Source organism: Mesoplodon densirostris, chromosome 9 (assembly GCF_025265405.1).
Source record: "Mesoplodon densirostris isolate mMesDen1 chromosome 9, mMesDen1 primary haplotype, whole genome shotgun sequence".
NCBI lineage: Eukaryota > Metazoa > Chordata > Mammalia > Artiodactyla > Ziphiidae > Mesoplodon > Mesoplodon densirostris.
Window position 1 is genome coordinate 81,164,296 of NC_082669.1, and position 13,504 is coordinate 81,177,799.

General features: G+C 38.0%; 1 protein-coding gene across 5 annotated transcripts in view; it reads left to right on the forward strand.

The window, feature by feature from the left end:
• The window catches only part of ST7 (suppression of tumorigenicity 7), a 261,439-nt gene that overhangs the window by 57,668 nt on the left and 190,267 nt on the right, over positions 1-13,504 (forward strand). The window contains exon 1 of one of the 5 annotated variants that reach the window (XM_060108954.1): positions 1,556-1,882. The exons of the other annotated variants lie outside the window; for them this stretch is intronic. Within the exon in view, the coding sequence (XP_059964937.1) occupies positions 1,861-1,882 (22 nt within the window). The 5' untranslated portion in view covers positions 1,556-1,860. Of the gene's footprint in view, positions 1-1,555; positions 1,883-13,504 lie in introns of those variants that run through there. 5 annotated transcript variants of the gene reach the window in all.

Consider the following 13,504-nt stretch of genomic DNA (forward strand, 5'->3'; position numbering starts at 1 on the left):
CAAATGTGGATAACCCTACCTTGTAGGTTTGTTATGAAGATTACATAAGCTGATACATGTGAAGTTCCCAGAATAATACCTGGCACATAGTAAACATTTAGTAAATATTAGTTATTATTATCTTAGCTACAACAAAATATTTGTTCTTATGTAGCATCATTGCAATTTCTTCATAATGGTTCAGCATTTTCAGTAAGATAAAGGTCAAATTACCTTGAATAAATTATGCACATCCATACAATGGAATATTATATAACCATTTAAAGATGAGATGGATCTACATATACTGACCAGAGAGTTATTAATGATATTTTTTAGATGGTAATTTGCAGTTCCACAATCATATAAGAATTTAATGTTTAAAAACTGTGTTATATAAAGACATGTCTTTGTAAACTTTAGAAAATATTGGAAAAAGTATATACCTTAGATGAATGGATGGAAAAGAAACTTGAGCCTTTGAACTTCCTATTTTATATGATTTTAAAAGTGGGATTATTGAAAAAACACACTTTTTATGCATTTCAGTATTTTTAAAATATTAGAACAAAACTTTCTTTGCTTGTGTTGGATAGACATTCTAATTAAAGTCTGTGCACTTATAGCTTTTAGAAAAAAACAGATTTCTAAGAGTAAAGGTAATGCAGATAATGAGTCAGGAGACAAAATAATATCTTCTTTGTGTTGATGGATGAAAAAGAATTATGCCCACTTGCACACAGGTGTACACTGCTGTGTGCATACAGCGTTAACATGACTGCGTTACTCGGGAGAAATGACAGGAATTCTCACAAGGTAAAATGAAGAAAAATAAGGCAAAAGAGACAGTATAGGAGAAATATGTGTACATACATCTATTCCTAGAGTATAGAGTGGTGGTTTTCACATTTGAATAATAGTTGCAAAATAAATAATAATGTATTCACTAACATTTGAGTGCTCACTGGGTGTTAAGCAGTGTTCTAAGCGCTTATAGTATTATTTTACTGTTACATTTGCTTGTGAATTTATATGCCCAGAAAGTGTGTGGAATAGTTTACATATTTTCACATATTTGTGGTTGAGTGTACAATCCCTGATCTGTCAGTCTACCACAAGCCTACTGAAAAAACAATGAGCTCTGGAGTTATTTTAAAAGGTAGGTTATTTTTCTCATTTCTGATATTCTTAATTCCCTTGAAAAGTTCTACTTGCTGCATAAAACCAAGAACCCTGATTTGCATATCTTTGTGGTTGGTTGCTCTAAAGCCAATATTTAAATTTCTTTGAGGTCTCTTTTAGTGCCTGGTATCACAGGATGAAGATCTTGTCAGGAGAGTGAATATATATGTGGCTCTTGGTCTTGTGCATTTTGGGACGAAGGAATTCCCCTTTGAATTGCCTGCTCCCCTGAAGCCCCTGGAGCCTCTGGCTCAAGCAGCGCAGTCGGTCTGTGCAGTGTCTCTGACGTCACCAGTGTATGCATAAGCCCTGCTATTGTCTTACTGCTATAACAGGGCTGGGGATTGCAGTATCCGCTGTTGCTGCTGATCCCAGTCTTGCCCCTGCTGCTACCTAGTCCTGCCTCCCTGCATCCCAGAAGAGCCACGTCGGCCTGCCTTTCCGTGTTGGATTTTCCAAAACAGCTCTTCGGTTTTTGGTGCTGTAGGAGACCTTGCTTTTCAATCACACGGGAGAACACTGAAGCTTGTAAGAGGAGAATCTGGCAGCTGGACACAGCTTGGACTGCATTGTCTGTCTTCATGACCTCTGCTGTGTAGCAGCTCATCTCTCCACTCTCACACGTACACTCTCCTCGATTTTTCTTCCTTCCTTTTTCTCCTTTCTTCTAATTTTTAAAAGCAGCCTCTGGAGCCAGCCATGTTTGGCACTGAATCTTCATGTAAGTAAATGGATCTCACTTTGCTGTTTAGAAATCTGTTTGCTGTCATGGTTTCATTGGCTTGGAGTTCATATCACTTTGCCTTAGGTCATTAACAGCTTTTGTATTTTGGCTCTAATTACAAAGAAATTGGTCTCAGGGAAGGGACTCCCCCTTATCTGGGTTATTCATCCTTAAGGCCAGGGATGTCAGTGTGGTCAAAACCAGGCCTCCAAGAGGGAGGGGAGGAAGACAGGAATCCGGGCAGCCTCCCCAGAACGTGTTAATTGATGGGATCAAGTCTGTCACTGATCTATTGTTGTGGGTTCTATAATGGTCCTTAAACCCTAAAATAGATACTGGAGGATCTGAGATGATAGTGTTTATTAAAAAGGAAAAAAGGGCTTACATTTTTTATCTAAAAGGAGAATGGGGGTATCATTATATCCTCTTCTTCCATATTTTTACAGAAACATAGGAGTAGATATTATATGTAGATTTAAAGAATAAGAAATAAGCTTTATTTTTAAAGATGGATTTTTTTCATTTTTTTTTTTTTTTACACAATGGCTTCAGTTTTGATATGCTGGCTAGTGCCACAGTCCAGCAGCATTGTATCTGTCTTAAAACTTATACAATGAAATTGCTTTGGTGCAGAGCAGGCCCTGCACAAGGGGCTGGGCTGGATGGCACTTGTAGACAGCTAAAACGGGTATTTGAAAAATGATGACCAGCCTAAGTAATGAGGATTATTTAATGCTGGATGTAGAATAGTATAACCTGTCGATGCAGTTATACAGGCTCTGCAGAATATTTTGTCATTATCCATAAGCAAAGGTGACAGTTAAGAATTTCTAAAGAGACTCAACCTGCTGACCTAGAACATTAAACATTGGCAAGACACTATCTTTGTGGGGAGAGGGGGTTAGGGTAGGAATTTAGGAAACACATTTCTTATGAATATATAATCCAACCTTTTCTTTCTGATCTCAGGTGATCAGTGTGACTATTTGTGCATAGCTGATGATTATTCCAGAATAGTAGTATTTCAAGAGAGCTAATAATCTTCAGTTCTTTTGTTTCTTGATTGGCTTTTTTAAAGGGTGGATTATTTTTGTTGTTTTACCTAGAGGCTTCCCATTTCTGAAATTACCACACTGCATTATCAACGTCAAGACAGAATAACAATGAGATGTAATGTCTCATTCAGCATGTGACAATTTTATTTTCTAATAATTTAAAAATGTTTTTTGAATTCACTTAATGATACATTTGGAATTATTGTCACCCAAGAAATAGAAACAGATTATTTAGTGGCAAAGACCTTCCAGTTTCATTTCAGTCATGGAATTTTGTTTATGTAGGAACCTAGATATAGATAGAACTATTTATCTACTAAAGAAAAATTAGTCTTATTACTTTGTTTAGCTGAAAATGGAAGTTGAAACTCAGTGTGGGACTCTTTGGGTTCTTGGCATAAGGACTCTAATATTGTGTAGCCAGGTTTACCAAGCAGACATGTTGACTTTCTTGATCATTAAACCTGATCTTTTGATAATATCACACATGTGCTATGTGCTGTGTTTGAAAACTGCTGCTTGCTTTTGGTCTCCATAGCTACCAAATTACTGCACAGGTAGAATACCATTCAGAAGACAGAACATCATCATGTAGGTTTTGGGCATTTTTTGACTTTACTGAGTATTAAATTTTGGTTCCTGCTTGTCCCTAGAAGACCATAGATAGATTTGTACTGTCAGTGGTTGTAAAGTGTTGAGAATGGACTGCTTTCTTTAAATAAGGGGATTCCTTAAATCTGTACTCAGAGTTAAGACAATTGTATTTTCTTTGTGTTTTGAGGCATAGCTTTTCTAGACCTATAATGTCCATCTTTTGGAGGCTATTTTACAGGCTGAGACTATCTATATTTGGAATATTCTGAAAAATAGTCACATTAAAAGTTCTAATTAGTTCAGAAGGGATCTTCCAAACCACCTAGGATATTCTTACTAAACTTTTACAATAAATACTTGTTTAGCCATCTACTCAATGTACAGTGCTGTGCTAGATCCTGGAAAGGTCTGTTTTTTTTCTAATGTATTCTGATTTCATGATTCTTATCCTTGATTTCTGGTTACAGTACTTTACTTGTATTGGATGCTTTTACTTTTTAAATTGAGGTACGGTTTACATACAATAAAATGCGTAAGTCAAAGTGTGTAGCTCATTGAATTTTTGCCTATGTTTACACCTATGGAACCACTACCCAGTTTGAGATACAGAACATTTCTGTTACTCCAGAAAGTTTCCTTGTGATGACCCTTCCCAGTCAATTTTACTTCTCCTCCTCACCAAAAGGTAATCACTATTCTGAATTCTTCTGACATAGTCACTTGTACATGACTCTTTAAAATTTTCTTTCTCTCCTCCTTGCTGTTTGCTTATAAGAGAAGGAAATGTCAATAGAAATGTCCATGTCTTCATTTTCGAGTACTGGATTGATTAAGTTGACTTTTTGTTTCAGACCTTTGAAGTCAGGAATTTGAGGTAACCTGGGTATCACATTATAACATGTTTTGTCTCACTGAAAATAGTATTGCTTAATTTAAATGCCAAAGAAGCACCTGCCTCTTCCATACACACACACACACACATACATACACAAAAGAGCCTTAAAAATGACAAAAAATTTACCTGGAAGAGTAGACCCTTGTTTATCAAAGTTAAAACTTACATAGTTATAGCAACAAAAGTAATAAATGCTTTGTCTGACCTCGTTTCAGTGAATACCTTCTTTTTAAAAAATATTTATTTATTTATTTATTTAGGCTGTGTTGGGTCTTTGTTGCTGCACGCGGGCTTTCTTTAGTTGCGGCGAGCGGGGGCTACTGTTCATTGCAGTGCACGGGTTTCTCACTGTGGTGGCTTCTCTTGTTGCAGAGCATGGGCTCTAGGCCTGCGGGCTGCAGTAGTTGTGGCACTTGGGCTCAGTAGTTGTGGCTCGTGAGCTCTACAGTGCAGACTCAGTAGTTGTGGTGCATGGGCTTAGTTGCTCCACGGCATGTGGGATCTTCCTGGACCAGGGCTTGAACCCACGTCCCCTGCATTGGCAGGTGGATTCTTAACCACTCTGCCACCAGGGAAGGCCCAGTGAATATCTGCTTAATTCACTTTAGTGAATAACTCCAACAGTGCCAGTCACATTTTTTCTCACTTAGTGTATCTGAATCTCCCATAGTTGTGTAAATTGGGCACAATCTATTTTCAGCCCACTTTTAAATGGAAGTGTTTTGTGTTATGTGTAGATTAATCATTAGTACAAAGCAGGAAGTATAGCTTCTGTAACTCTGTTACCATCTTGATATATTTCAACGAGCTTTTCCTTTACTGAAATTTCCCATGTCTAAAAATGGGAGTAGTAAGTCTGCTGTTTATCTGCTTTGAGGAAATGCAGTTTTAGTCTGTGATCAAAATAATTTAGGTTTAAGAAGAAAGTATTAAAATTAAAGTTTTGTGAGGGGAGTGGTCTTTAAAATGCATATTTTAGGTACTTGACTTAATGATAGTTTATATTTTAAAACTGATAAATTGAATTCTATAAAAATTTTTCATTTCCTCTTAAAATTTTATAAATGGAGAAAAAGTTCATCTTTTCTTTTTGTGGAGTACGGAACACTGGTTTTGTACTGCAACCTTCCTCATAAAGCCAGTTATTCCAAAGAGTAAATACTTCAAGTACATGGGCATTTATTCAATTAGCGTTTATCTAGCTTGGTCCTCCTCCTGTTTCCCCTCCTATATTTAACTTTTTCAGGCCTCAAGGGTACCATTTAAGATGTGCTGTGGTGGGAATTGTGCCCTGGTCTAACAAATTAATGTGTCTTCCTAAAGCACCTACCTTATTAGTCCAGTGAAGAGAGCAACATCTTATCTTTTCAGAAAGTATGCCCTTGGGGCAAATCGTGTCATTTAATCCCTCCTCTCAACATTTTGTTATAGTCGTGATATATTAGAGAGAACATCTAGTGTTATCTCGAAAGGGAGAAAGAAATCACCGAAGTCCGAACAGAGCAGTAGTATTTTGTGAGCTTAGTGGTGATGGGGAAATGGTGGACCTGTGTGTCAGAGTGTCAGTTCTCTTTAGCTCTGGTGTGGCTGGCCCACAAGTCTTCCCTGCCATTCTCTGCATGCCCACATCACCTTCAGTAGGCAGCTAGATGCTGGAAAGGATTTGGGGTACAGGTGATGCCCTTTGCAGTTTTCTTTGATGGGCACCAAAAGTGCAGCTGTTGCTTTTTTTTTTTAATAAATTTATTTATTTGTCTGTGTTGGGTCTTTGTTGCTGCACGAGGACTTTCTCTAGTTGCAGTGAGCGGGGGCTACTCTTCGTTGTGGTGTGCAGGCTTCTTACTGCAGTGGCTCTCTTGTTGCGGAGCACGGGCTCTAGGCACGTGGGCTTCAGCAGTTGTGGCATGTGGACTCAGTAGTTGTGGCTCATGGGATCTAGAGCACAGGCTCAGTAGTTGTGGTGCACGGGCTTAGTTGCTCTGCGGCATGTGGGATCTTCCCAGACTAGGGCTGGAACCTGTATCCCCTGCTTTGGCAGGCAGATTCTTTTTTTTTTTTTTTTAAAGAGTCTGTGCTATTTTTTTTTTTTTTTTTGCTGCGTTGGGTCTTCGTTGCTGTGCGCGGGCTTTCTCTAGCTGCGGGCAAGCGGGGGCTACTCTTTGTTGCAGTGCGCGGGCTTCTCACTGCAGTGGCTTCTCTTGTTGCGGAGCACGGGCTCTAGGTGCATGGGCTTCATTAGTTGCAGCACGCGGGCTCAGTAGTTGTGGCTCACGGGCTTAGTTGCTCCATGGCATGTGGGATCTTCCCGGACCAGGGCTTGAACCCTTGTCCTCTGCGTTGGCAAGCGGAATTTTACTGCGCCACCAGGGACGCTCTGGCAGGCAGATTCTTAACCACTGTGCCACCAGGGACGTCCCAACAGCTGTTGCTTTTTATTTTCATTACTGATGAATGCATTAATTTGGAACTGACAGCTTCTCAGTTTTAATAGTGAGTATGGTACCATGTTTCTAAGAACAATGTAATTATCTCAAATTTTGAGCCATTATGTGGGAGATAGTAAAATGAATATACCCTAGCAATATTAGGTCACCAAGAAACTGTATAATTAATTGGACATCTCTTTGATAGAGAAATAAATGAGTCACACTCCCTTTTTATGTGCATTTCAGGGCCATTCTTGACAACCGATCATATGTGAGATTAAACTTAGGTCTGTTGTTTTGGTGTAATTTTTGTGAGTTGGTTGAGATGTTAACAGCAACTGTGGTCATTCAAAAAATGGCTATTCACAACTGGACTATTTTGCAATATAAGCCCTAGTTCTTGTTAAATAATTGTGTGAGACTGCTGTTTTTGCTGTCATATGTATGTTTGACATTTTAGTACTATATCTCCCCCACTTTATTAGTTTTTGTCATATGAAACTAGGTAATTTAGAAACAGCCATTTTCCTTTCCTATGTCTTTAATCTGACTGTTAGTATTTAGCTGTATTGAATTTTAGATGCTTTCATCTTACTTAAAATACAAATACTTAAATATACACCCAAAAACTTACCTGTAATTCTGCACTCAGAACATTGAATAAAAGAAAAAATATTATTACATGACTTTAGATAAATAGAAACCACAGACTGCTAAAGTCACAAATAAGGAAAAATAATTATAGATCACTGGGATTTACACTGGGACATGGTCATACAGGAGGCTGGGAAGTTAAAGCTCATATAACACTTTTGACTTATCTAACTGTATTATTGTCTTTTCTTTCCTTCTGACAATGTGAGTTCTGATGTGAAATTTCCTTTTGGGTTTCTTGCCTGTTAACAGTTGACATCATAATTTTTAGTATCAAGGGAATATTTTAAACTAAATAAAGATAGGAATTTTTTTCCTTCTGGGTATTTATATACTAATTCTACTAGTCCAGAAATGGAATAAAAATACCCAGTGGTTATTTTAAAATCCTCAGATTATTTATTTTCACTTGAGTATTGGTTTCCCTAATTGTTAGTTTGGTTTGTTCAGCAGAAATTACACATGAGTTTTCAGTGATCTGTTGTTTTCATTGTCACAATGGACCAGATTTATATCCTGTATAAACTGTGGGGAGTCTATGGGGAAAAATTACCATATATGGAAACTTTCCTTATAGAATCCCCATGGAGTTACACAGGATGTGAATAGAATTGTTGTGGATTCTGAGTTGCAAAAGTCACTGATAATGTGTATTTTGAACATTAATAGTAGTTATCACATTAAATTATGTTCAAATACTGTTAAATTTCCAATACAAGACCGTATGGAACACAAGAATATGAATCGTATGGTCATTTTTAAATTGTTTTACGAAGCGTATTTATATACCACCATTTTTTCCCTAATAAGTGTAAAACATTCATTAACATGCTTATTAGTGTGTCTTTAATTAGAAAATGCCAGTTTTGAATTATTTAAAAGTCCTTTAATGTAGTCACATTTGCTGTGCTGGAGTAGTAAATTGTAATATTTTCTCTATAGAGATTTTGTTTTATTAATAATGGATTCAGATAACTGTGAACTGAAGGACCAAGATATAGTTTAATACATGTTGTAGAAATGGCAGCAACCACGTGCCAGATACAGTGACTAAGTGCAGAGACTCTGGTGCTTGATTGCCTGGATGCAAATCACGGCTTTACCACGTTCTACCAGGGTTTGGCCATCTACCATCTAAGCTCTTGGGGCCCAAAATGTGGCTTATGCAATGACCTTTTGATGTTAGGGGAATCTGCCTTTTTGGGCCAGTACATCTGCATCAGGGTAAGGCTTATCAAGGGTCACTGTGGAGATTAGACTCTGGCAGTGGGAAAGACTGGCTGAAGAAAGGGAAATCTCACTTCCTAAGACTGGGTGGAAGTTCCATCATGGGGATCTTTGAAGGGACCCCGTAAGAAATCTGAAGGGAGGAGACTGCATGAAACTGATGAAATAGGTCAGGATTGGCAAATGCCCAGCATATTTCTCACTACTGGTCATCCCTGTGGCAGACATCACTAACTGGTCACAGAACTTTTGTAGAATTGCCTTAAGCCATAAAGAGTTGAAATGTTTTCCTCTTAAAACACTTATCTGTGCAAGTGTTTTCCACATTAGTGTGAACAATAGTCACATGAGTAAATATTTAAATAAACTTGAAAACATTTATTTTTTATTTATTTTTATTTTTTTTATTTTTTATTTTTTGTGGTATGCGGGCCTCTCACTGTTGTGGCCTCCCCCGTTGCGGAGCACAGGCTCCGGATGCGCAGGCTCCGGATGCGCAGGCCCAGCGGCCATGGCTCACGGGCCCAGCCGCTCCGCGGCATATGGGATCCTCCCAGACCGGGGCACGAACCCGTATCCCCTGCATCGGCAGGCGGACTCTCAACCACTGCGCCACCAGGGAGGCCCAACATTTATTGAATTAAGAAAAAATTAGGAATCTTAAGTGTTCCATCAATATCCCTTTTTATATAAAATAAACATGCCATTCTGTGTTACATTGTGATTCTCAGTAATATCAAAATAATTCAGAGCTGCTACTCTCGTTTTTTTTTTTTTTTTTTGATTTTTTTTTTCTTTATTTTTTTGGCCGTGTCGGGTCTTAGTTGTGGCATGCGGGATCTTTCGTTTCATCGCACAGGCTTCTCTCTAGTTGTGGTGCTCTTCTCTTTCTAGTTGTGGCGTGTGGATTTTCTCTCTCTAGTTGTGTCACGCGGGCTTAGTTGCCCCGTGGCATGTGGGATCTTAGTTCCCCGACCAGGGATCAAACCGGTGTCCCCTGCATTGACAGACGGATTCTTTACCACTGGACCTCCAGGGAAGTCCCCGCTACTCTCTTTTGAATGAAATTTACACCAATTGAAGACATATCCCCAGAGTGTAGCAGCATACCTAACATACACACACTAAGCACTCATTCTTTGAAATTTGAATCTGCTGTGGCTTAAAGTAATATTGAAAATATGATGTGTGGGCTTTATAGGGGATTGATACTCAGTTTAATTAAATTTTCCAGGCTAAGGAGTTTATCACACATAACTGGCACATATCAGAAATATGTCAGTGGACAACTCTTACCTGTCACCCTTCAGGCAGGAGTAGGTGACAATTTGGACTTTTATTATTAAGCCCAAATTTGTTAAGAGGTAAACTGCCATTTACTGATACTTTGCTATGTACTGTTAACTTGACTACATCTCATCTAAGTTCACTTATCATTTTTTTAAGATATTTAAGTAAAAATAACGAGGAATTATAATCATCAGTTCATTTACAGCATGAAAACCGAGAATTGTTTCTTTGCCCATCCTGATATAATTTTAGGAATGAGAAAAATTGTGCTCCATTTCTTTGTGAGAATTTCAGACTAAGACTCAGGCTTATTGGCATGCTTTGGGGAACAGTGAGTCTGCTTGGGATGCGTACAGATTAGGAAGCTGCAGTGACTCCATTAGAGTATTGTTTACTACTTCCTTTATCCACGGCTACTTCTAGAACACCTAGGCTTAGCAGGAGGCTTTGGTAGGGTTTGGCCTGGTGATACACATGGATAGTCCATGCATGGGCTTGACTCAAGTCTGGAATTTCTTACCTGAAACTTTCCTAGATTTGTTTTAGTATAATGGTGTTTCTGTTGTCTATTGCTATATAACAGACTACCCCAAAATATAGTAACTTAAAATAAGCATTTATTATTATATTTCACAGTTCTGCAGATTGACTGATTGACTGGAGCCACTGGTGGTTCTTATATAGAGTCTCTAATGTGGTTGCAGTCAGATATCTCCTGGGCTGCAGTCATCTAAAGGCTCATCTGAGCTGGAGGGCCAGGATGGCTCTCCCACATGGGTATCAGTTGAGGCTGGCTGTTGACTTGAGGCTCAGCTGAGGTTGTAGGCAGGAATGCCTATTCTTGGTTTCTCTATGAGGTTCAAGCTTCTCACATCATGGTGCTAGGTTCTCAGAGGAAGCATCCTGTGACATAGCATCCAAGAGACCTAGGAGGAAGCTGCAAGGTTTCTTATGACCTGGTCTTGGAAGTCTTAGAAGTCACTTCCACCATATTATATTGGCCAAGCAAGTCACTAAGATGAGCCCAGATTCAAAGGGAAGGGAATTGGACTCCTCTTGGTGAGGGAGTGGCAAGAGTGCATTGTAGAAGAGCAAGTAGAATGGAAAATATCTTAGTGTCCATCTTTGGAAAATACGCTTTGTCACAAGTTGTTTCCAAACCCTACTCCATGAAGTTGGTGCTTCAGGGATTTGTAAATCAGCGGTCTGCAAACTTCTTCTGTAAAGAGCCAGATAGTGAATATTTTAAACTTGTGGCCCATTCAGTCTCTCTTGCAGCTACTCAACTCTGCCATTGTAGCACAAAAGCAGCCATAGACAAATGAGTGTGGCTGTGTTCCAATAAACCTTTATTTATGGATGTGGAAATTCGAATTTTATATAATTTTCACATGTCAAAAAATATTCTTCTTCTTTTGTTGTTGTTGTTTTTTTTCAACTCTTTTAGAATGTAACAAAACATTCTTTGATCAAGGGCTATACAAAACCAGGTGGTAGGCAGGCTTTAGCCCATGCGCCTTAGTTTGCTGACCCCTGCTCTTAATATTTGATTTGAATTTCATTTTTAATTGCTAAAAAACCTAAAAGAAAAACAGATACACTCATATATTAAAAATAACTAATTTTGATATGTGGGGAACTACTGATAGATGAACTTCGATTCTCATTGGTTGACTTTATTATTAAATATTATAAATTTGAACTTATAAATGTATGTCAGTTTTACATATTGGGCTCTGGCATAATATTCTGTTTGAAAAAAGGTTGTGTTAAAAATGACTGAAAAAAATAGAACAAAGAAACAAAATCACAGGACATTTGAAGGCTTAATTTCTAGTCTGTTCTCAGAATAATACTAGGTAAGACAGACTATGGAGAACTTCTGTTTGATTCAATTTCACAAATATTTATGGAATGTAGAGGAATAGCATGTGATAAGAGATAAGAGGGCAAAAAGCTTTCAAAAAATTTAAAGTTCAACTGGATATGGGGGGTGAGTCAGTGAGAGGAGAACAGAGAGGGTTATGATATTAAAACGATATGTTTCTCTTTCAATTAAAGCAGTGTAAATGAGATTATTTTTGACACAGGTGCCCATGAATCAAAGAAAAAATTGGATGTCATTGGAATTGGCATTATATAATAGGCAGAATATGACAAGGGAAGCCAACTTTTTCTTTAAATAATTTTATTGGAGAGCAATATACATATGATAAAATTATCCATTTTTAAAAGTATATCCATTTAAAATGTACAGTTTGATGAATTTTGGCAAATGTGTAACCATCATTATCAGTACAATCAAGATATAGAACATATCCATCACCCCACAAAATTACCTTGTGCCACTTTGCAGTGAATCTCCATGTTTCTAGAATTTCATATAAATGGGATCATACAGTGTATACTTGTTTCATTCAGCATAATGTTTTCAGTCACGTTGTTGTGGCTAGTGGTAGTTCATTTCTTTTTATTACTGAGTAGTAGAAAAAATACATAGTTGGCTCAGCCATTTGCCTGTTGATACTGAGTTGTTTCCTGTTTTTGGTTCTTATGAACAAAGCTGATGTAATTACTCATGTTTAATTCTCTGTGTGGACATATGTTTTCATTTTTCTTGAGTAAGGACCTAGAAATGCAATTGTTGAGAAATTGCCAAGCTGTTTTCCAAACCGGTTATACTTTTTTGCATTCCCATCAGCAATGTGTGGGAGTTCAGTTGCTTTATATCTTGTCAGCACTTGATATTGTCAGTCTCTTTAATTTTAGCTAATCTAATGAGTGTGTAGTGGTATATTGTGATTTTAACTTACACTTCCCTCATCAGCAAAGATGTTGAACATCTTTTCACGTGCTTATTGACCATTGGTATATCTTCACCGATGAAGTGTCTGTTCAAATACTTTGACTTATAATTGAATTTTAAGAGTTCTTTTTATATTTTGATACAATCTTTTTAAAGACGTATGTCTTGATAATATTTTCTTATAATCTGTAGCTTTTTGTTTTCTTAATGATGTTAAATTTTTAATTTTCATAAAATACAGTTTTTCAGTGTCTTGTGTCCTATATAAATTTTTTTCCTAACCTAAGGTCGTAAAGGTTTTTCTCCTAAACATTTTACATGTTTTGCTTCTGTGTGTACTATGATCCATTTTCAGTAAATTTTTGTGTATAGTGTGGGGTAATGATGGACATTTATTTTTTTTCCGCCAAAATTCAGTTGTTGCAGCACCATTTCTTTTATTTATTTATTTATTTTTTAATTTTTATTTTTTTGTGGTACGCGGGCCTCTCACTGTTGTGGCCTCTCCCGTTGCGGAGCACAGGCGCCGGATGCGCAGCCTCAGCGGCCATGGCTCACGGGCCCAGCCGCTCCACGGCATGTGGGATCTTCCCGGACCGGGGCACGAACCCGTGTCCCCTGAATCGGCAGGCGGACTCTCAACCACTGTGCCACCAGGGAAGCCCCCAGCAC